The 25,380-nt window shown below is 40.1% G+C and overlaps 2 protein-coding genes across 4 annotated transcripts in view; one reads left to right on the forward strand and one right to left on the reverse strand.

Annotated features, from left to right (window-relative positions):
• LOC115036565 (glucoside xylosyltransferase 1-like) overlaps nt 1-25,380 on the forward strand; it is an 84,111-nt gene that overhangs the window by 6,651 nt on the left and 52,080 nt on the right. Inside the window, exons 7-8 of one of the 3 annotated variants that reach the window (XM_029494775.1) lie at nt 227-308; nt 5,470-5,603. In XM_029494775.1, the coding sequence (XP_029350635.1) occupies nt 227-308; nt 5,470-5,570 (183 nt within the window). In that variant the 3' untranslated portion in view covers nt 5,571-5,603. Of the gene's footprint in view, nt 1-226; nt 1,925-5,469; nt 5,604-25,380 lie in introns of those variants that run through there. The other 2 variants (XM_029494777.1, XM_029494776.1) reach the window with 2 other exon arrangements.
• The window catches only part of pdzrn4 (PDZ domain containing ring finger 4), a 28,913-nt gene continuing 27,319 nt past the window's right edge, over nt 23,787-25,380 (reverse strand). Inside the window, exon 9 of the mRNA XM_029494774.1 lies at nt 23,787-25,345. Coding sequence (XP_029350634.1) covers nt 24,773-25,345 — 573 coding nt within the window. The 3' untranslated portion in view covers nt 23,787-24,772. The remainder of the gene's footprint in view (nt 25,346-25,380) is intronic.

Below are 25,380 nucleotides of genomic sequence, written 5' to 3' on the forward strand. Positions count from 1 at the left end.
AACTTTTTCCAGACATCCAAGTTAGAAGAAATCATCTGCCTGGGAAAAAAAGCCACGCTGTCCAACAGCTGGAGGATCTCAATGCGCAAAAGAGATTAAAATGTCTCAAAAATCTGGATTTAAACTATATTTTTTCAGCGTTTGAGAAGCAACATATCATCTGTAGAGTTTATTTTGTGAAAACGAGTCATCACATAAAAACCAAAAAACTGTTTTGTCGTTCCAGTACTCATTTGGCGCAGACCCAGTGGCGACTTTGTTGGATCCTCTAGAAGAGGAGCTGGTGAAGACAACACATACTTACTGTGGTAAATCCCACGCACTATTCACAAAGAAACTGGCACACAGCCTGGCAAATATCAACAGGAAGGCTCCCCATGAATGGTGACAAAAAAAATGAAAGATGGGATAGAGGCCAGTAGAATTTTTACAAGCTCAGCTACCAAGCTAAAGAAGACTCCTTGCTGTTTTTGAGCAAGGCATTGAACTCACAACTTCTGCTCTGTCTGAGCGACGACTACTTGCCTTCTTTGAAAGGTAGTGCCTTTTGACTGAGATACAACAAATACCACTGCTGAAGCTTGATTAACAAGTTGGTAACTGGCCAACTGTTCAAAAACAATGAACATAACACTTTGATACAGTGGTTGATTCATGTTCACTAGTAATGTAAAAATGATCCATCCACTACCATCATGCAATTATTAGGAGTTGGTTCATCAATCATTCATATATTTCATTTGCACATATTTGCATTTAACTGACCGACTACTTAAAGGAGAACGTATTTTGTTGGGATGTTTTGATATTTTATGTTGCCACTCAGGCGTTTTGCATTGACATTTTAAAGAACAAACAGTTGGATGGAAACTAGGGAGTTGTGTGAGGCCAGGAACTGTTCATCTAAAGTAAATTCTCCTGAATATGAATGTGGTGTAAATGCCTGAACTTTAATATAAATGTATTGCAGGCCCGTAGCAGTAAAAACTCATACCTTCACAAGAAAGCTGTACATAGGTGTAGGTGTTTTTTATTACCCCATTTTTATATTTCACAGACAACTGGAGATTTTATTTAACCCAAAAACTATTCTGTCCTCTGAATTATATGCTTCTGTTGGAGCCTTTGGATATTGACTGGAGGTTCATGAGATGCATAAAAGTTGGTCAGAGCTTTCCATATTGGAGAATTTATTAAATCTTGTAAAACACCCTTATTAAAAGAGACAAACCATATCAGACCTGGAAAAAAAAGTCTTTCCTTTGAGAGATGCATGAATTGGACCACATTTTCAGCTTTCTGAAACCACCCAGTACCATGGCAGAGAATGACAGTGAAGTGATGTTTCATTATTTCAGTGAAAAGCCATTATGCAAATTAAAATTCTGGGATGTTCTTCATTTATTTCTACAGTAGTGTGGGTCGAGCATATGACACCTGTGTCAGAGGACTGTTTGCCTGAAGGGGGTGGGGCTGTCATTTATAAGGAAGGAATAGAAGAATTGTTATTGTTTTTTAATATCGTTTTTTTTTATGTTGTTTGAAACAAGTTAACATTGCTGACTTATAAGATACCCTTTCTTAAATGTTTGGTGTCAGAGTAGACGCATAATTACGATGGGATTTCTACAGTTAATCGATAATATACAGCACACCTGACATGCAGACTACTGAAAAGGTAAAAGAAACAATTCTTATAATGCCAAAGTGTTTTATTACTTTAATTATGTTTTCTGCACCGGTGAATGTGTTTTGAACACCAGTGTTGTAAATAAATGATATAACTGTCAGTGTTTACGGTATGTTGACATTTAAAATTTAGATGTGTATTGTGATACGACTGTTTACTTGTTCATATGTCACTTTCCAAATGAAATTGCAGTTTTGTTTTGTTTTTTTTACATTAAAGATCGTTTCAATTTTGTAAAACATGTACAACCACCAGAGGGTAGCATTTTTTCATATGTCCACTGCTTTTTTTGAATGAATATGAGAATTTATTTTGAGGAAGGAAAAGCATAATTTGTCACGGCTAAAAATATGACTTAGATAAACCAAAACTAGGCAATTCAAAACGTTTAAATTAATATTTCTGTCATCATTTTCACATTTTTCACTTTTGAGACAAGCTAACACTGGAATTTTATGTGCTTTTTAAAAGCAATTAAAAACCTAATTTGGTTTTATTTTTTGTTTTACCAAAATAGTGCAGATTAGTTGTTTATCCTAGAAGGATCTAAGTTGAAGCAAATTGATGCGATGTTTTTCCTGCTTCTTGAGCAGATCAATGCATTTGCCGATAATCTATGACCTGGCCACATGAGATGCTTCAGCTTGGGGTGCTCATAAAGTGTAAGTGATGGACCAATAACACGGCCATGTAGACGGCTGGATGTGACGCTGTTCTGCTATAGGGAATGAGTTTATGCTTATTCCCATTAGGTGGGGGATACAACCATCTGTTTATGGTTTCAGAGGTAGTTTGATTTATTGGACAAGAAATATCCTTCATTCATCACCATATATCGTTATGAGAGCTTATCAATTACTTTCATTGACCTCTGTGCTTAAATGTACCACGTAACAGACCAGGTCCCCAAGGAGAGGAACAGAGAGTGGCTTGAATCGAGCACCGTGTTTGAAAAATTCAATATCATCCATTCTCCGTGGTTTCATTTTTCTGAAACTACATCTTTTATGCTGCAATAAATAACTTGGATTTTATTTCTTTTGTAGCTTCACAGGCTGGAAGGGGAAAGTATTTAAAATAAATATGTGACCTCCGGCAGAGTGGGTCAGAGTGGAAGATGAGGGGAAAATGGAGACATCACAGAATAATTAAAGGTACATCTGTGCGAGATTTTTTGTCAATGGAGGAAAAGAGAGGAAAAACCCAGATAAGGTTGGCCATTTTCTCCCTATTGTAACAGGACAAAATGTTGAAGAGCGGTGGTGAGTACATAGTGGGAGGACAGAGAAATGGCTGATGGAGTGTTTTCATGATGAAAGAAAAGAACAAGGTTGCCACAGCTAATACAGCAATTAGAGCACTTTGCTGCTTCAGAGGTCTATCTGGTGGATATTGCTTGTCTGAAAACAGAGTTGGACGCCAAGATTGTATTGCAGGAAGAAAAAAAGAAACATATTCCGGGGTGCATCATTAGGTGTAAGACTGTATTTATTCAAATGGTGTCAAGAAGCACTAACCTCTCCACCAGTCTGGTGTTATACTTAAAGAATCTAGCGCAGAGTTTGCCAGAATCAGAGTGGTGTGAATGCTGTCTTCAGCGGTTCTGTACAAAGGTACAGGCAGACACCTGCGTACCACGCAGCAAGGTGGCCAGTGTCGAGGAAAGTGGACTGTAACATGATAGCAGCTATGCGCCTGTGGTGTCCACAGCTGGTCCGTGTTCAGGCTCACAATGTAGTGTAGTTACTGCTGCGTCCCAAGACGCATCGTGTATAAAAATCAATGGAGGAAGGGAACCAAAGCAGCAGAGATGCGGGCCATAAAGCCAAAACAATGGGCCTAAAGACACTAAAACTCTCCGTAGAGCGGTGTGAAAAATGTTCTGATTCTTTCATATAAACATTCCGATTGGTGCAGCTTAAAAAAAATGAACTAACCTTCAGTTCCTTCACAGCCCTCTACTTAAGATGGTCCGAATGTGTGCCTTTTAAATACGAGGTGTAGAAATTCCATCATGCCTGTGATACATAGTACAGTGGACATACAAAAGTAAAGAAATAGCTGAAAAATCACCACCTGGTGTGAATAAACTGCAAGTTTTTCTGAGCCCAAAGAGATTTTAGTTTTTGTATGTTTTTTTTTTTTACACCTCTGAATTCATTTTGGATACTAGTGATGAGAGTTAATGTTACAAATGTTTGTTTTTTTTTTAGTATGTTTGAACATTCCTGGCTTAATGTTGGTCTATGACGTTTTAAGAAACAATAACCATTAAGGAAACAGTACAATTTATAGAACATTTACATACACAAAAATATATAAGTCAAAAGTAAGTGGTTACAATTTCAATATTGCTGTTTTGTGATTTGTATATTTGCCATTTACACTGAGTACACTTTTAAGCTTCCACTTATTCAGCTTGTATCTAATGCACACAGTCTATGGGTGCAACGTTCAAACACATATCCCCCGCCCACAGAGGAATTAGGTGGAGCTGCACCAGCCATATATGACTTCTGCTCTGCACGTTTGAGCATGTATGTCATATCGTACTCCTGGATTGCACAGCAGGGCGTCATTTACATGTAGTAATAGGGTCTACATATCAGGGCTGTAGGAGACGGGAGAGCGAGCCATACAGGCCTGAATGTTCCTCGCAAACAGGATGTCACATTCTGCACTTCTTATTTACATGTGTGCAACTTCAGGGTACGTTTGATGCCCAGTGAGATGGAATATGACATCTTTGCTCACACTGACACCAAATTTGCTTCAGTGATTCGCTCATACATCATAAAAAAGAGCGACAGGGTGATGATATTACATGTACGTTTTAGCAGATTGGCATATTCGTTTCACAGTTTATTTTCTGTGTGAACGTTTGTCTGATTTGATGTGGCATAAAGCCAAGCCAAACGACGGTTTTGCCAGCTCTCTGTGAAAATGTTCTTGCCTTGGACGGAGGAGCCAGAAATCCCCCCCCCCCCCCCCCCCGTGGCCCTCGTCCTTGTTTTTGTCCTCATCACTTTGTAAACATCTTTATTTTCACACTTCCTTTTTATTTTCGCTTCTTGTGTTCCCTCTTCACATTATTTACAAGAATGTACCTTTTGAAATCCACCTCAACATCTGACCCAGTTTCTCGTGCCTTATTTCTCTTTTTCTGCCGCTCATCAGAAGGCATGCATACTTCCAAAGACAAACCACATAGTGAATACAAAAATACACAATGTGCTCATCAAACATGCTCATTTTTTATGACATTCAAGAAACAGCAACACAATTTTAGTTTTTTTTTTTTTCAAAGAATGATTGTGTTGCAGAAGTTCTCACCTCCAAACAGTTTAAGAACTTAAAACTCTAGCCTTGGGGATGTGAACTCCCTTCCTTTTATGCAGGACTGCGGGTGCGCATAAGAGTCAAAACAAGGCTGCAACAGCAAGTCTACCCTGTTCAAGGACAGTAAGAGGTTATTGTCTTTTTAAGCATGTCAGGGCATCAAAACAGGACTTCAGTAAGGTTTTGAGCTGCTTGAGCTTCTGGGTATGCTTAACATAAAAACTAGCAGCAACCACAGTTCCCTTGGGTATTTCTCACTTTAGTTTTAAAGGGAAAGTTTGATATTTTTGAAAATATGCCTATTTATTGTGAATACAAATGAAGTGAACTTAGCCTAACTTATTCTTTTTTATTTTTATTCATTTAATTAATTTAAAAACTGTTATCCGTCGAGCTAATTGATGCATTACACAGTCATTGTGTTTTTTTCCTTTACACAGTGGAACTAGGAAGTGGCTTGGTGAGGAAGCAGTCGGACTGGGCACCTAAAGAGGTAAACAGGAGGAACAGAATGAAGGCGAGACGTTGTCTTGGAGGCTGACTGGAAAGACCAGATCTTTTGTCGGTGGTCAAGGTGAGTCCCCTTGAGAGGCTGAGTAGGTGGAGCCAAATAAGAGGCTTGAGAACAAGGAGCTATAGTCTGCCAGGCCATAAAACTGGAGATAAGGGTTGGTGTTGTTTGGCCCACCTGGTAAAAATGGGGAGCAAGTGTTAGCTGGACCGCAGACGTACAGGATGTCGAGTGGGACAACAATGCCTGAACAGTATTCAGGAAAAGATGATGTTTGACATCTGAAAGATGTCTGTTGGGATTCCTAACGCTTAAACAGGGGAGGCGTCAGCCAAAGCAGGCAACTCAGATGTTAGCTGATATATAGTCATGAGAATTTGAATTACAAGTGCTACTCAGCAAATGTTTTCCTTTTGGACAGAGCAAGGCTAGTTGTGAAATAGTAAGCTTGGTTTAACACCTGTATCACCATATTTACTACAAAAACGTGAGTGCCATCAATCTTCATGTGCAGCTCTCAAAGGAATATGCGTATTGCCCAAAATGTTGATTGTTTCTTTAATTTGACTCTGCACAGATGTTACATAAAGCAACAAGCCGCAGCAAACACAGAAATATCCATCCATCCACCCATCAGGGGTCGGGTTGGCGACAGAAATATCTGTCGTAAAAAATTTGCTCGTACACTAAATTTTCTTTTTGTTGAATGGAAACTGCACAGGATGCACACAAATACGCACACGCTACACACCACACTCAAACACAGACCCCATCTGCTTTCCCTTTTATAAAGATCCCATGGAAAACTTACTGCTGGAGCTTAGGGGACTGACATCAGAAATGAGAGTGACCCTGCAGCTTTTATAGCTCAACATACTCTGACCTCCTTCCTCTTTACTGGGCCACATCCTCAACGCACTACAATAGATTTCCCATTACTGCTCTCTCATTCACTCCATCCTTCAATTACAGCTCTGCAATATTTACTGCCAGAGTGATCTGATTCAGAAAATAATAATAATAAAAAAAAAACCTCAAAACAAAACCTTAGAGCTTGCTTGTGTGTTTGGTCCAACATATCCGAAGATTTATTTCTGTATGGGTTAAAAAACTACAAAGGGAGCATATGTGTGTGTGGATGAATAATGTAAGTGTGTGCAAACTCCGTTTGGTGTTTAGTGTATGGCTTTATTATATTCCAAAATCCAGAGCTTATCTTTTCCTTTCTTGTCTTTCTACCCCACTATCCCACTCACACACTCTTTCCCCCGTGAGCGTTTCAATTAGATAATTACAACAGCAGTGAATAGAGCGTGCCTGGACACTGGCACGCTATTGTGGAGGCACCTGTCCCCCCACAGACAGCAATTACCTGCCAGGCTGGAGGGGAGTTGCAGGCTATTGTCTGAATGCATACATCGTGTGTGTGTGAGACTGTGTCTATATATGTCTGCTCAGCCTGTCTACGCAATGTGTCCATCTACGCGGTGTATCAAATCAGACATCTTACAAGAAGGAGTCACCCTTAAATATATTCAGTGACAGTAATGAAGTTTTAGAAAATCTATTTCAATTTGAATGCATGTTTATAATATCAACCTGCTCTTCAGGCAACTCGTGGACTGTGTATTTTATGCCAGGGAGACATGGGTGCTCTGTGAGTGGGAGCGTTTCATTGTGATTTTGCCTGGAGGGCGTAGCGGCTCAGATACTGCTGCCGCCTACAAGCTGCACGTTCACCACATTGTTAAGCACTTTAACATTTAAGGCTCTGCTTTGGTTTTCTCTCAGCACGAGCAGAGGGTTCATGGAAAAGAGCAACGAGAAAATTCAGGAGTTATTATGGAGTGCTTTGAGAAGGGCACACAAGTAGTTCTGACTGATATTTGTACGTTTATCTGTGCTTGGCAAAAAAAGTTCAATCAAACCTGTGCATCCTCGCATGAAACTTTTCAAGTATTTTAAAAACCTAGGTTCGTTGTTCCCTGTGCATGGTTTGCAAAACCAGCTGTTTGCTTATTTTGAATTTTCCAATGTAACAATAACAACTGGAGTTTTTTTCCTTTTCGTTTTTGTTCCCATTCACAAAACAGGTCACTTTGTACTGAGTGTGGTTAACCCATCAATTACATCTGAACGAGGAGCACAAGCTGCTGGCTTAGCACTCAACAGCTAATGGGAAACATTGCATATACCCTCAGATAAAACCTCAAAACACCATGTTTTATAAATCTGTCACATTCAGTAATGCAGAGCAGTACCAGGAATAAAGTGCTGCTGACACTGTTATTCTTGAACATGTGAAACTGTGCTGCTTTTTCCCCTCAATTAATTGCAAGGTATAGCAGCTTGAGAAATGTGGCCCTACTGTTTATGTGTTGACAATGTCACATGTGCATCAAAACGCAAATCTGGTGTGAAATGTGTCACTTCTACTGTATTGGCCTTGTTTTGAACACATCTGAGTGGAGTTGAAGCTTTTGTGAACACTGAATAGATTTTTATCTAAAGCAGCTAATAACAAGTGGAAATGAAGTGTGGATGACACGGCATTAAGTAACCGTGATTACATTTAGCCAATAGCACATAGAAGCACAATACCAGCTCCCTGGAAAATATACTATGTATTAAACTTGTTGACAGCTGATGAATAGCTGTGTTTTTATGTATAATAGATCAATGCGAAGAAAAGCTGGGCCAGGAAAAGTTTTATTGACACTCACTTGTGGGGTTGAATATAGTAAATAATAATTACGCAGTGTTATGTGTATCAAATTGAAAGGGCTCACTTCCAGTCTTTAACATGAAGATAGATCAGCCCCCCTCCCAACAACTTGTTCACTCAGGCATGAGTGTATTTGTCAAAATTACACCCTTGTGCATCTTGTGTTGGTGTCTTGTTGTGGCAGCTCCCTGGTGTGTTAATTTACGCCTGCACCAATTTTATAGGGAGCACCTATTGATCTACTTGGATACACATGTAATGCTCTAAAGGTCTCTTAAGGCAAGGCAAAATGTCTGCTGCACATTGAATTGGTGTGTGGTGCGTGTGTACACATTCGCACTATATAATTCTTCAACTTCTCAAGGTGGCAGAACATGCCAGTAACACGCCATCACATCTGTTCCCATGGTGATAAGATCCTCTCTTGTTAATTAAAGCCCCTTTACTTCCTGGTTATGCGATGGGCAAGTTAGCAAATGTGAATGCTGCGTTTGGAGCTTGAACATGCACGAAAGACAAATACCACCATTTAGAAACGTGACTTATGATGAAAAAAACAGCGTCTAAATGCTTTATTGTCTCGCAGACTGTTTACAGCTCTGTTATTTCCCCAGGTAAAAGCTGCGATGCATGAAGATGCTTCGCCATTGTATACACTCCATCACCGACTGCTTTGTGGCTCCCAAATGATGTCAAGGAGTAAAACACATAGCGACTAATGGTTAGCCACGTCTCCTTAATCAAATGCATTCAGAGTTTATCAGTGATGTTTATCAGGCTTCGCTCTCTTGATGATCCAGGCGGAGGATGTCAGACAGGGATATGAGGCTGATGGTTGTGATCAATCACTGATAACATCACACGGGACTAACGAGGTGTCCTCACGCAGGAACACAGAGAATGGATATAATTGGGGAAACTCGTGATTATCTACCTCAAAGATGGATTCATACTGTCTGGGGAGATGTGGGAGGAGGAGTAGAAAGAGAAGTGAAATGAAAGGTCAGTACCAAAACAGTGCAAGGTAATGAAGTGTTAAGACAGTGGTTTGTCCATCAACAGTCATGTCTCCTGTCAATGAATCCTTTAGAGACGAATTAAACCCTACCTGCTCTCTGCTAAAGCAAGAGAATTACAGGCAAGTGTTTTGTAAATAAGATACTAACATCTGCTTTCCCTTTTATAAAGATCCCATGGAAAACTTACTGCTTGAGCTTAGGGGAGCTTAGTATATATATATATATATATATATATACACACTTATACAGTGGACCCACATAGCAAACAGCGCAGTAGCCAGGATTTTAGAAAGACTTAGATCATGGGTCCAAAGTACTTCAACACAACCCTGCACCCAGAAATCTTCTCAATATTGACTTTATTCTTATTTAAGTCATGTAATTGCTGTAATTTCCTCAGACAGAGGAGCTCGTTGCCTTCATCAGTGGCAGCAGTGGCCTGGATAGTAACATCGAGGACTAGTACTATTTGAAGTGAGTAATAATAATAATGATTATAATAATAATGATAATAAAAGGAGAAGCAAAGTATGTGGGATTGTGAAAAATGCAGGATGCTGGTTATTTTATGATTTAATTAGCTTGATTTTAGTTCTTTTTTTGTGGTCTTCAGTCGGTCCCTTTTTAAGACATCTGTTTCTCCTTGTGTCACGAACTGGCAGCAGCGAGACAGTCTAACAGAACCAGCCTATGGATCCTCCTGCTGAGATGAACGCATTAAGGGCACTTCAGCTGTTCAGATGGGCCTCGCTTTGATCAGGGAATATACAGAGTCCTCGGAGCTGACAGCTTATGTAAGCAGCAGAAGCCAGGCCTGTCGTTCAGATCGCTGCCACTTCGGGGAACGAAGCGAAACATGAGCACAGTTGTGGAGACACGCTGGGAGAAAGACAGGGATAGCAAAGCAAAATGAAAAGACACTGACACGCGTGGGTTTTGAAAGTGGAACATTTCATTGAAGACGGAAGGTCGTGTGGAAAGGTCTTGGGGATTTCAAATGTAACCAAACAGTCGTACCACTGCCAAGGTCAAGCGCAGCATTATGTCTCAGGGGTCTCAGCGTGCGGCTGTTCGGATGGTGAAATACGAGTGAAATGATGAATAATCTAACTGTCCTGTGGAAGGACTACACTTTCTTCATTAAGAAGTTAATGACACAAAATGGGAAATTAATTTAATGTCCAATGGCACATTTGCTGAAAGTCTATGTGAAGAGGGATGGACTGTGCTCAGCCGTCAGGCTTATGTTCTTCAAAGTCAAGATGAATGGACCCCTCCCTTCTTCAGTGAACTCCATTACCAATCACAGATATGAGCTGTTGCTTTTTTCACAGCCAGATTCAATTTATGGTTTAATTAACATTTTGCTGCCAAAAAGATAGTTATGTCTTCACTGGCACAGCTGGTCTGAGACGTATTGATGGATATCGTGAATTGAAAAGGAGAAAAGCCTTGAGTCTTTGACCTAGAGATTATTATATTATTTGACTAAGTCACATTCATGAGCGCACATTTGACAGCTGGTGGAAGACTTACTTACTGTCACTGTACTGCGAGCTCAAATAAATAAATAAATAACACCCCTCCCTTTCTTTGTTCTCGGGGGAGTAATGAAAACAGATGGCAACTAAAATGATCCATGTATGCAGTGCGATGACAATTTCTAGTCATAATTTACTCTGAGCTCATCGCAGTAATGTTGTGTTTGCAAAGTGGTTAATTCCTTTTTGATTTAGTGCCATCATAAAAAGACACACTCTTTGTAGAAGTGAACAGTATTTCACTTGTCAGGCCAGCTACAGCCTTTCAGCTCTATATTGGCCAGTGGTGATTAAAGCTTTAAATTTTGATCAGTGATGATTCAGGCTCTCATTACTGGTCACCCGTGATTAAGCTGTCACAGTAGGGCAAGGTCATTTCCGCTTCCTGGTAATGATACAGACTGTTCTTCGTTTGCTGACGTCTTCTCAGTATCTAATGACAATTATGCTGACAAATGAATCGTGAGCCGATTTCTTTATTAGCATCAATAAAATCCTCAAAAAATACAAAATATTGACGACACCTATCAAATCCTCTATCCTTTGTTAGTACCGGACCTCACCTGCTGCATCTACGACGTGAGCTGCAGAACCAGGACTCTCAAATGAATGTTGTCCATGATCAAAAGAAGCACAATATAAATTTGGAGATCATTAACACTTTTATTGGCTTTTCTGGGCTTCTGTTCACATGCAGGGGATGCGGCTGTGTCTAGCTCCTTTACAGGGCGCCACATAGCAAGTTTAGCAAGTTTAGCGATATGTATTGCTTCCGAATGTATAATGAAAACCAGCTTTTGACCACCGGCCACTGATCTAGACTGTTAAGTGGACATGGATGCTGATGCTGAACAGTGAAGCTAATTCGTCAATAAAACACAATGTTTATCTTTTTAAATATGATCTAAAAGAATGGGAAAATGGACGATAAAGCAGGGTAAACATTTGTGTGTGGCTACTTCGTGATTGCCAGATCGGACCACACCCACGCTGACCAGTCGGGGGAAGCACAGGACAGATCAGATCCAGCACTACTTCTTTGCTCCACTTTTGTTTGCAAATATGGTTTCTACTGGTACCATCCTGTTGATGGTGGCAGCCAAATAACAAGCTTAAGACTTCAAATTGGCAGTTTACAAAGCAATGCCCCGGACCAAGCAATATGTATCATCTTCATCATTGTGTTTGAACTGAAAGAATGAAAACTAGCACAGAGAAAACAGAATAGCATCCTAAAGTGGATGAAAATTTCCTGATGAGCTCATTTCTCACACTATATGCTGCAAACAGAAGTGCCAAACTAGTAAATAAGGAGTGGTGGGTGAGAGTGTGTATATCAACATAAATATTTTATGTGTGCAGTAGCAGTCAGGAGGTAACAGCGACACGTTCAACTGTTAATCATATCACATGGACTCTGTCAGCAATAGAGTATATTCAGTTGAATGAATGGATTTGTAAAACTCAATAAGCAATGGCCGCTCTTAAAATTGAGCGGTTAAGTGTAAGAATGCGTGGTGGCCCGTTTTTAATTGGTGTCCACATGCCTTAAACACTGTACAGTATTTAACTGATGCGCGCCTCAAGCCCATCAAAGACAGATATAGATTGTTTAGATTTACAACTCTGCAGAGGAATAATTACATCCTGTAATTGCCCCGAGCCTGAGCTCTCGAGGGAGCAACACCGCTCCAAAACAAAGAAGGATGAATAATGAAATGATGAGACATGGACGATGATATACCAGAGGATGATGCATTGGGAGGGGAAGCTATGATTTACAAATCTAGACAAGCCAAGATTTAATCACTTCTATCTGATTGGTATTTGAAGTCATGAATCACAATTAGCAAGCATTAGGATCTTGGTAGTTATCTGGAGTCCATTTCCGTGATTGGATGCTGCCTCCATGTCAGTTAATTTACTGAGGTGCTGTGAATATTGTGAAAATCGCCAGAGAAAATATGAACTGAAAGTATTTTACTTTTACAAGTATTTGCAAAAATCAGCGGCTATAGAGGCTTTGGATTGAATTTATCCTAAATCGGTCCACATATCTTTTTCTCTTCTTTCCCAGTTTGTTCCATAATTAATGCTCCTCTGTCTTTGTTCCATTGTCCATATCCATTTGTCTGTCCATGCCAGCCACTGTGTACTGCACCTCTTGGGCTTTGTCTCCTTTAATTATGGTTAAATAGGAAACAATGGGCCTTTTAATGATCGGCCTTTCACTCAGTTTACAGGTTCTCTATCATCCCCTGCCACAGGTCCCCAACATGGCTGCCTTTGTACCTGTATCCTCGTTGCCTCAATTATTACCAAACCAAATGGTCGTCGTGGTTACCTGCAGATAAGCAGCAAGGCTAATTCATTTAGCTTCTTATCTCATCAGTAAGACAGTAAAATGAAAGATGCTGGGAAATCACCTAATTAAACACACTGACGTATTCTCCCTCTGTAAGTATATGATCAGCAGATTAGCTTCCTGCTGGTTACTCTGCTGCTGAAATCCAGGATTAACAATATGCTTTTGATTTTTCTTTTTTTTTTTTTTCTGCTTTTGCATATTTGGAATCTTTCTTTTTTTAAATTATTCACATTCTGATCTCCCATTTTTGCTCTTTGAGTGCACAAAAATTCAAGCACCCTTTCCACAGAGCCTCTTTAGCATCACCTGGGGTAATTTTGAAGGAATGCTCATCGAGGATTCAGTTTGATAATATGTATATGAAATATTAACACATCTCCCCTCTCTCTGAGCGATGGTTTTTGCATCCTACAGTAGGCTGCAAGCTGCCTCTTTGTGGAAGCATGTGTCTGATATTGGCAGAGGCTCTCAGGGAGATATATGTGTGTGTGTGTGTGTGCATGACATCCAGGAATCATCAGATGAGTATCCTACTTGACAGTTGCTCACTGCTATCCGATGCCTCTCACCTGAGGCAGAGGCACTGACGTCCTTCAGAACCATCTGCCTGTCTTTCACTGCTAATTGATTTGTCCTTGAATGGAGGTGTCTGGGAATGCTTGGGGGAGGATATGTATTTTGACAGATGCTCTGCATGAGAATGTGTACTGTACACTAAAAAGGGCGGGGCCTTGCGTAGAAGACGCTTTTGGCGCCTCGGGGCAAATTAGCTGTCTTTGTGATGCATTGAGTTGTTTAAACAAAGCAGCGGGGAGCTTAATGGTGAAGCATCTCGACAATTGTACAGCAGCAGTCTGGTTTGTTTTTCTTATGCCTCATAGTGCATTAAACTCTCTCTCGCTCTTCACAGTACTTCTCTCTTGCCCTCAGGTCGCTCCATAACTAAGCCAGCACTTTCCACAGTCTTTAGGGATTCTTGCCAAAATGCGAGAAAACACTTTCACAGGAGGGAACCGCCTCTCTCCCTTTTCGATATAGCCTGAAACAGCTTTGAAAACAGTTTCCCGTCAGTAGTTAAATGCCGTAAGCATTGAAATCAATACATCGTGGGATTTTCTTTCTTCTTCATTTTGACACAGTAACATTATGACCATAAAGGAAATAATTTATGCAGGAAGTGTGGAAGTACCCAAAAGAAAAGGCTGTGCACTACAAAGCAAATGCAGTAGCCTTTAGAGTTAAGCTCTCTCACATGATTGTTCCAGAACTGATCCTTTTTTCTTTTTCTTTTTCTTTTTTTTTTTTTTTTGAAAAAAAGTCAATGGACTCTTTTCCAAAAGAATACATCGGCATGCTTAAAGTAACCAAAAATTATCTGTAAAATCGTATGTTATTCTGTACAAAACTTGCTTAATAGGCTATAAGCCTGCTGAACGGTACACATACTATGGCTGAGGCTTAGTTTTTCATCATCACGGCAAACACCAATGAATGATGCTGTGTCAAGATACATGGAAAATTATTTGGATTATTCATCTGTCTGCCTAGTGTAATAGAAACAGTAGTTTTAATGAGCATTAAGTAGGAGATGTTTGGGGTAATGCGTAAAAAGCATTTATTTTTATTGTGCATATATAACGTGTGTTGATTTGAAACCCACAGAAAGCTGCTGCTGTAGTGCTCTGTCCTCATAATTACAATGTAAGCTTCTGGATGTGGGACATTCTCTCTCTCCCCTTGTGGGCACAAGTGCAGACTTAAACTACCCACCAATAATTGTTCAGGCTTTGTGGAGGTATTCCCTTGTTGCTAATAGTGAGCGAGGAGACAGACTAATGCATTGCTTTCAGACAATATCCAAAACCCACATCAGCATTAAAATGTAATTAACCTTTTCTCCAAAAATAAATAAATATTTATACATTTGTATTCTTGGACGCTCGACACCCCACTTCCACCTGATATAATACAGCAGCTATAGAGACAAGAAAATTGCAAAAGTATCCACATGCATCAGTATGTAATAGGCTTTTAGAACTAACCCTTCTTGCATGCCTTGGAGTGGTGGTTGGCACAGAAATGCAGTAAAAAGCGTCCCTTGGCTATTCTGAGGTAAGGCGCTGCCATGGAGGCTTTTAAAAATGCAGGTTTAATTATTTGATTGTACCTGTGATCGCTTCCCCACTAACCTAATAATGGCATGAATGTCAGTCATGGGCTGTGCGTTGATTCCTGGTAGGCTGTGGGCTACAGAAAAGAGGATTAACCATTTGCATTTAGATTGTGTGTTGACATACAATATGGACATATGGCCCTCTGATTCAGACATAGAGGGGGCCCCAGAGAGAGAAGTTGTCTGTGGGGGCCCTTAGTGCGTTTGTGTGTGTGTATGCACATATATACTGTGCCAGTTTGTGGCTGAGGTGGTCCAGTGTTAATAACCACGTCTATCGCTCTCCACCACAGCTTTCCTCTGATCCTTCCTCTATCACCAGTGGCGGATTGGAGGATTCATAGTATTAACTCCACTGTAGCTTATTGCTCATTAGGAGGCCTCCACACCCCAAGGAGAAAATGGAGGTAAATATAAGGGGGATTTAAGGAGATTCCATATAGTGAATAGTTGGATCACACAATTATGAAGTTCCCTGTAGGCTCTGCAGTGTTGGTAGAGGTGACAAGCAGGGGAAAGAAAAAACATGAAAATACAGTAAGCAGTGGAAAGAAGACTTTGAATGTGCATTGTGGAAGAAATGTTACTATACAATGCGAGTCCATTCTGCTGTGGCCACACTGTCGTGTTACTGGTGCTGCTCCCCTGGCAGAGTTTCACTTCTACACTAGCAGCTCCTTTCACTTGGCCACCTGATCCATCAGGTGATCAGCTGATATTGTATCAGACTCATCATTTTTTGGTCCACGGGCCATTTCACCTCCTGCTTTCCTTTCATGAAGGCAGAAAAATCCTTATTTCACTTAAAACTCCCTGAGTCCCTGAGATGTCCAAGCTCAAGAAGAGCTGTTTATTGTCTGCAAATACACAATATGAATTTCCAACCCATGTTTGTGGCAGCATATTGCCCACGGTTGTTTTTTGCAGCTTGTGTACAACCTTTCCCACTCAGTCACATGGCTATTTATATATTTTAAGTGAATTGTTGACAAGCTGAGAGTTGGCAACTTAAATCAGTGCATGAAGCAAATCTAAGTTTGGGGAGACAAATGCAACACGTAAAGTGTGCCTTGTTTGTGTTAATTAAGTTTCCCCCCCCCCGTTCATATTTACAGAGTTGCTGTGTAAAAGAGTTCATTATCGTAATCGATCCTGAGGATTCCGCTTCTGTCACGCTGTCAAATGAGCCGCTTTGGTCTGAAGCAGTTTTTATTGATATCCCTCCATGTTTCTCTTTCTTGCTCCACCAACTTAACTTTCCTTGCCCATCTTTTATTGATTCCAGCTCTCAAAACACCGTCCTCCCGTTACTGTGAAAGTTTAAAGGTGTTCTTTATAACTTGAAAAGTTAGAGCCTGTTTTCAGCCTTTATGACTCAATAAATCATACACAGTAAGAAGACAGAGAGGAGTCAGCGATACACAGCAGCTTTGTCAGTAGGTAACACATCTTCTTTAGAGGATCTACAATACACACCATTTCACACAATCTTTTTTGTGTAGGTTTTGTATTTCCTGAGGGCAGTTTGATAGGAGACATCGAAAACATCTCAGAAATCCTATTGGATGACTTGTATGATAAATGAATTATTAAATAGATGAATGATGGAAAGGAAAATAAATGTAATGTAATGAAAAATAATTTTTTCCACTCATGAAATAAGAAAGAGCAGTGCACATTAGGGCTCCTCAGATTCTCTTTCAGTTTGACTTCCAGAACTTTTTGCATCTGATCATGCTTTTTAAACTGACCATTTGCACACGCTCTCTGGATTTTGCAATCTGGCAATAAAGACACCTGGCATTAAAGAATTTGGAGGGTGATGCATCTTTAATCAAACCTAAAAACAAAAGTTAAAGCATTAACAATCAATTCAATGATGAGCTTATTTACGTGCGGCAAACATCTATCTAAGTCAGTTACTACTAGCAGAACTAACAGCTTTTTTTCTCCATCTGGATCAGACATGTCAGCTGAATAGATAATAAATAGATAATGCTTTGTGTGGTTAGAGGGCAGGAACAGAAAGACTTAATGTGTTTTCACAATCTTCGACTTTTCGACACAACATAAATATGCATCCGAAAGGTTGTTTAAAGATACATGTCCAAATATATTATATCCTTGTTAGAACATGATTCATCTGGAAAAATTTAAAACCTATTTAGAGTTTAATGTCTCCCAATTCACACTGCTTGCTTATTTTAGCGAGATAAAATTCCGTTCAAAAATGAAGTTACGCATCATCACACGCTTCTTTCCAGATTTCTTTCCACTTTAGTGTGAAATGGAAGACCACATGTTTCAAAAATTACCTTGAATTTCAGTGAAATGTTGCACTTCTATGTAAATGTCTGAATGGATCCTGAATTCCATCCGTAGCAGCAGGAACTACAGGAGGGAGCAAAGCAATGGCTTGGTTTTCAATTTACTTTTACATTATATACTCTATAAATATCAAATTTTCCAATTAAAATAATTAAGCATTGGATGCTGAATGATCATTTGGCTCATATTGGGCAACATTTATTGCCTCACCACTAATTTGTCATACTTGAGGCAGATTCGTATAGAGCAGCTTTAAGTAGTAATTATTCTCAGCATGATTGGCAGACTGTCCCCACGGTGGCCTAAGTAACACATTTCAGTGTTGTTTCTCATAGAGCCAGATCAATTGCTCTGAATGGCACTTGATTTCCGTCTCATTTCCTGTGTTCATTTTTCACAGCTTCACAGGGACTGTCAGAGCAAGGAGCACCATCTGTGCACCTTTGCTCTGACGATAAATGGAAAACACATCCCCTCTGTGTTTAAGATAATCTCATGGAGGCACTTGTTCTTTTGCAAATCCTCTTGCCACCCAAATCAATTTGCTTTCATCAGACCTAATGACACTTGGTTAGAGCTTCCATTTGCAAGTAGGCTATTCAGGGAGCTATTTGTGGAGTAACTTGGTATCCAATGATCCATACGGTCAACAGTGCACCGTTGTTGAAGCTCTTAAAATGGGGGAATTATATAAAGTTTGTTAAAGTGACTTAACCAAGGCCAGTCCTCCTTTTATTAATGCTGAATGCTTCATTTACTTATTTATTTCTATTGCCGTCATTTATACTACAAAAACTGTGTCTTCTCAAACAAGCTGTGACTACACAGTGGCAGATCTTAGCAGGATGCTATCAAAAATGCTAACATATTCATGTTTATGTTGTTTTGTTAGGCTACCGGTTGGCTATGTGGCTGAGAGGGTTCTCTGCAGTGCAGCCTTATGGCATAGCCTTACGCATACATTAAATATGCAAAACATAAGAAATGTAAACACGTTCCTCAGTTTCACAAGACGTACCTTACAAACACACACAACACAATCAACACAGGACAGATTATAACATATTATATAGGGGTTTTGAAGCACATACAAAAAAAATAATGGCTTGGACATGCTTGCGGTTTCATGGTTGTTGTTTTTTTTTCTGAGATTAAGAGATTTGAGATCTAAGTAGGTATTTTGTGGAAAACCTGCTTTCTTTCTTTCTTTCTTTTTTTTCTTTTCACCGCTCTGCTCAAAGGAGCTTCAGACCCCCAAAGCAGAGCAGAGATGGTATTCCCAGCAACAGCACTCTAAACTGCGGAGCCCACTGGGACGCCTGCAGTAAACCAGTAATAACTGAGCAAGATAAGGAGCAGTCAGCCAGATCAATAGTTGAGCACATCACTAGCTAATCAAAGCTTTCACCGCACAGGAGAGACTGGAACAGAATATGTTTGTCTCTGAGGATAAACCAGGTGTCAGTCTGGCTAGATTATGAAATCAGATGCAACCATATGAGCTGTGTCACCGCGGAGGCATTTCTGTGCATTATGCTAATTTAACATATTGTACTTCTACTTGAGCAGTCAAGCTTCAGAAGGTGCTTTTATTGATTTCCAGTCATGCTGTCAGGGTTTTTCAGATTTGGGGGAAAAAAAAAAAAGAAAGAAAAGTTTTTATCAAATCCCGTAGAGTTTATAGAGGTTCATCAACTTGCCGTAGAAGACCATGTAATAACTGAGGTGAAATTACAAGAACCAAAAGGGAACCATGAGCTATGCAATATTCTGCAAACACACACCCACTGTGTCACACTCAAAATCCTAGATGGCTGTTGGCACCTTTCATTCATGTAACACCAGGTCCCTTCCCCATCCCACAGAGGAACAGTTACAGCTTTTTTGTCCCCACCCAACAAATTCCATTCCAATTATCTCAAGTGTTAAATCTGCCTCAGAGCCAGGGCTTTGAATATTTCATATTGCTCATTACGCACAAGTTGAGCCATCTTTAGTGTTGCTGTCACAGCTCAGCATGAGTTTTCAGTCACAAATGTGATCTCTTCATGCCGCACAGAGTCTGTATGCAGATGTTTAGCAGACAGTGTAGCGAGCAAAGCAAGGAAGGAGGACTCAAATGAAGTGATCCACACTGAGAGAAGTTAGTGATGTACAGCATTCGCACGAACGCAGGTTTCCAGTGTAGCTTATTCGGCCATTTTGGAACAACTACCCTTATTTTTTGGCATCATTCAAGTGACTAAGAAAAGCTAAATGTTTGGGTTAGGGTCAGAGGTTTTATTTTTCTATAACCTGGTTACTCAATATCAAGACAATAAGTTTTGTGCACTAAAATTCAAAGCAAACAACTCAGAAATTAATACAAAGGGGAAATTCCAGTCAATTGTGCCATCAAAGGGGGGAAATATTGGAGAGATAGTAGTGAAAATGTCCCGATTTGGAACAGACGGAAGTTCCACAGCAGTACAGTTAATTGTCCTTTAAGAGGAAGAGACAGTTAAAAAATATCCATTGTTAAATAGAAGTCTGAATGAGCCATTAGCACACATTTGAGGCCATGAAGAGAAATTTAATGAATGGAAAATGATCAGCCATTACCCCACTGAAATCACTCATTTGTCCCATAAATGGACACAAGTCCCGCTAATACCACATGTGACAGAATTAGTTGTTTCTGGCACAACAAACATCACTGTCTGATCCATCTACATCCGCAGGAGGTTCATTCTGCAATGACCACAACACTATTATGTAGTATTATGGAAAGATAATTATTCCCATCTTACTTTGCACTTTTTCTAGTTCCCCCTCCTCACATTCATATACCACACACGTTCATGCCTGGAAGCAACCCAGTATAACCACTGGCTTACACTGTTTACAACTTACCAACTTCATTGGAGCAACTGGGGGTTAATTGCCATGCTAGAGGGGGCCTGAGTGGTAGAGGTAGGAGGGGCCATTACTCATTTAGCACGGAGGTTTTCCCACAAGCGATACAGAGATTCCAACTAGTCGATTTTTACACAGACGCACAGCAACCTTTAGGCTCTAAAGGCTGGTGCACTGTCCCTATTTGGTTATTTTAAAGACCCATAAAACAAGATTGAATTATTAGTACACAGAAGGACGTTATTATATTTACTGAAATACTGTAATTATATTTTTTCCTTGTTCTTTCCAGAAACTAACACACAAAAATAAAACTAATCCCTCAAATGATCCTTTTCTTAGTGCAAAAATTATCCACCTCTACTATGAAGCAGAGTTATGTCAGAATTTCTGATTCAGGACTTACTTGTCCACTGTGTGGGAGCCTGTAGATATGAGACTTTTCCCAAATTCAACTGCGTGATTATCATCCTACATGTTGCTTGTTTAAGTAACTTTTTTTTTCTGATGCACCCACATTCCATTCTGTGAGAAAAGACTATAATTATTTGTTAATATACGAGAGCACTCCTTTTTCTTTCTTTTCATTTACTGCAATACAAAAGGAAGTGTGTGTTGCTCTACATGATCAACAGCTGGTAAAGATAATGACTTATTTCCCTGGATATGTTGCTTTTGCCAAAACCTTGGTTGGCACTTTCATTATTTAGCTTGCTATCTGGCTGCTATTTAAACAAAATCAGCCGGTATCAGTTCCAAGATGGAAAATTAAATCCAGCCTATACTTCGGCCACATACTTGTGTTTCTTCTGCTCCAGTAAATGTTGGGGTCCTTGTGCCAATTCCAGGCCATCGAACATGAATTTCAGTTGCTGCTTCTACATTTGGAACAATTTTGACACACCAACAAACTCTTCCAAGTGTCGCTCAGCACAAACAGTTTCAGGATATAAAGAGGTGAATATGACACAGTGATCATTGTAAACTGCCAGAGCTGACAGGTCAGGACAGCACGAGTCTGAGTACCAAGATAAGACGATTTTAATATGAGCAAAGTCATCTAAATAACAAGGTGAGAAAATAAGAAATTATTTCTGAAACAAGCAAGATAAAACCTTCAATCAGTCTGAGGCTCTCCAAAGTGGTGGTGTTTTTTTTTTTTTCCTCCCCCTACTATACAAGGACACACATCCCACCACACACAGACGGTGTCACACCCATCACAGCATCTGAACCAGCGTCTCCGTAAAAAACACCTGACTTTGTTCTAGTCCCACTCACTTTCTGCAGCTTCAAAGGCATCATTAGATTAAAGAGAGCCAGGATACCTTTGCTTTTTCATCACTGCAGCACCAGGCCTGCTCTGCAAACATCAGCTGGTGGAATTTGAATGAGACAGATCCAGATGGAAAGAATGGTTGAAAAGGAGCCAGAATATATGCAATTCACATATTTGTGTTTATGTTCGGGGCACATCCTGCTGCGAGGATACAAATTTATTCCAAATTTGATGGAATAAATATCTATGAAGTCTTCCCCCCAGATGTCTTCTTCAAGGGCTTCCAGCATTTTTAATATTCAGTGATTTGTATCAGATTTTTTTTTTAAATCCTTTTACAATATCGAGTTGCTGTTGTTTTTTTGTGTGCGCGTGTTTTGTTGTAATATGAGGACAATTCAGAAATTTGTTCAGATGCATCTTTAGAAGTCTGGAAATATCCCATTAAAAGGAGTAGATGGTAATAGTTGATGTTCTGGGAAATAGGCTGTCTTTATTAGTTAGTTTAGAACAAATACAAATCCTGAGAAAACACTAGATTTTTCACTGTATACTTATGAAACACAGAGACCATGGCAATGCTCCTGTGAACAATTACATTTCATTTTCTGTCTAGCTTGTGGCTTGAAACCAATTTAAGCCTAAATTTTGGTCATGCCATTGTAGCTCACACGTGTGGATATCCAGCCCTATTCCAGCATTGGCTTCCACACAACACCACTGGTGTGTAACAGATCAACATTTAAAAGACACTCTATTATCTTTGCTATGCACATTGGGATTAATCATTTATAATACTAGTTTTACTGCAACAAATTCTACCTCCTCTGCCACCTCTGTCACATAGAAAGAACAGTTTGGATATCGTGGGAGATGAGGAGCTTCAAGAAAAGTGGGTGCAGTGCTTACCTGATTTAATATTATGCATAAAAGCCTTGCGATGGGGATGCCAGCCTGTCTCTCATTAATTCTTCAGTTCACTGGGCTGTGGACAGACACAGCAGATTGACAAGGGATGAGGAGACTTCACTGGCATCTCCTCAATGCTTTGAAATGAGAGTGTAGTTTAGCTTTGATGCCTCCTCTCGCTAAATGGACAAGCGCCCCCTTCCCCACACACACACACACACTCTTTCTCCTTGCACTTATATCCTACCCCCACACACACTGTCAGTCAGTCGTCCCAGTGTGAATACATGAATACTATAAACTGTAGCGACAAGGTAAATCACCAACGGTGCTTCCAAGCAACAAAGCATCAAAATGCTTTATTACTTCCTGTGAGTTTGAGTCCGATCCAGTAGGTCAGTTTGGTACAGGCTGGCGGCAGGTAGACTACTTTTGCAGGTGCAGTAATGGTTTCAGTTTCCATTTAATTCTCCCGTGTGTTCAATTAGCAATAATTTTTCTTTGGGTTGCACAGTATTGATCAGCAGCAGCACTTATCACAAGGATTTTCCGACATTATGCATCTTACACAGCTTCTCATGTACTCTTTGCTGACACCAAACACACACACACACACACACAGGACTGTCTGCGCAAGTTCAGATAGAAAATCTGAAGGCAAACACAAAGATTCACATAAACACGTCACTGGAAACCATTTCAGAGACAGCTGGAGTTGTTGCTTGGCTCTATACACAGCTATGAATTTCTCTGATTCGCAAACTGACTAAGAATTAATATGTTGTCATGAAATGGTAAACACATTTCACTCCCCAATGAAAAGAAGCAAAGTGTTTTTATTGTAAAGAAATCTTTCTTTTCATTTTATTTTTTATCACAAATACCACCATCAACAGAAACTGAAGTCAAGGCCTCTTCAATGAACTTTACAGTGAAAAGCGGCAGATTTGGATTGAAAGGCTGCAATATGATACACTTCCTTGAAAGAGTCTTGAGAGGAGTTGGCCTTTCAAGACTAGCCACTTAATGTGAAACATTTATCAGATGGACGGTAAAAATTAATTTACAATAAATATAAATAATGGTAAACAATATAAATATGATCATATTTAACATTTTTAACATAATTCACATACATAGTAAGGGCTGAAGGTTGACTCAAGAGCTCCTGAAGTCAGTGATTCAGTTACCCATGTATTCAAAAAGACTTGATACAGAGTTTTGACCATAAATTGAGGTAAATCTGTTTCATAAAGTCCTCACAGCCAATGACTAATCCAAGGCTTTGAGTATTTTCAGTGCTTTAGATTCAGTGCTGTCAGGAAGTCTTTTTAAAATAGGGACTTTGTCATAGATTCCCATATATGTTGGACTGGCAAACAGTGAGAGCTACGGTACAATCAAATAGTGTCAACTCTGACCTCGTTGTTCACCGATATAAACATAAATAAGAAATGGTAAAATGTTGACAGTACGTTGACATTCGTCGTAAAAAATCCCTTACAAAAAGATACTGAGTTTACAAAGTGTGAAAAATATTGTATTTTCCTCCAATATAAAAAACGCCACCTTGAACGAGGCAAGTGAAGTCGCTTCATATACAATGAAACAGAAGAACAGAGAGTATGAAGACACAATACATAGTATACATGAAGTTAAACAGTTGGTTCCTTGTGTGTATGGATCCCTTTGAACCAACATGCTACTAAACTCTTGTGCTTTCGGAAGCCGGTACCAAAAAGTCAGCGTAAAATCACTCGGGCCATGTTTTGAATGGCCCCCATCTTGTGACAGCAGCTCTATTCGAAGAACTCCTCAAACATTGTTATAGTGGTAGATAAGAAGTTGCTTCAGGAAGGCTACAGTCATCAGGAGTGACATTTAAATGTAATTTCACAAACTCACACTGTTTTGAAACAAAGCAATAGTTCCTGAACTGCAGTCGACCTGATATTAAAGTGGACAGTACTCAATATGCAGCACTGTATGGGTCCATTAGACAGTTGTGACAGATAGGAAGGCGTTGTGAACTTTCGAGCCCTCAGGGACTCTGGCCCCATGGCTCATCAGCTCCTGGATGGTCATCCAGTTGTCAAGAATCTTTTTGTTGCGTTTCTTCATCATCTTTTTGTGACTCAGCTCTAAGATATTGATCTCCTTCCTGCCCTCTGCTCCGCTGGCTGGTCCTTCCTTTAAACACTCAAGGCGGCTCTTTTGCATGAACTCCCTTCTCTTTCTTTGCTCCCTGGCCCGGGCCAAGTGCTGCTTCCTCTCCTCCTTGCTCCAGTAGCGGCCCATTTTCATTTCACTCATGGCATCGTCGTCTGTGGTCATGCCTCCGCTCCTCTCCTCTCGGATCCTTAGTGCCCTCTCTCTCAGGATGCGGTCCCGAGCAGGCCTCCTTGCTACATATCGTGTACCGTCGGCGCGGACTTTGACCTTCCATTCAAGGCGTGGTTCCCCAGGACGTCCATTTCGATGCACAGGATCCCGGCAGACACTGAGCAGACTCAGCTGGCTCTGGGAATACTCCAGGGATGAGTGCTGTTGTAGCAGCTGCATGTAGCTCTGCAACACAGAGAAAAGTGGTAAACAACTTTTAC

This window comes from Echeneis naucrates, chromosome 23 (genome assembly GCF_900963305.1).
Source record: "Echeneis naucrates chromosome 23, fEcheNa1.1, whole genome shotgun sequence".
Lineage (NCBI taxonomy): Eukaryota > Metazoa > Chordata > Actinopteri > Carangiformes > Echeneidae > Echeneis > Echeneis naucrates.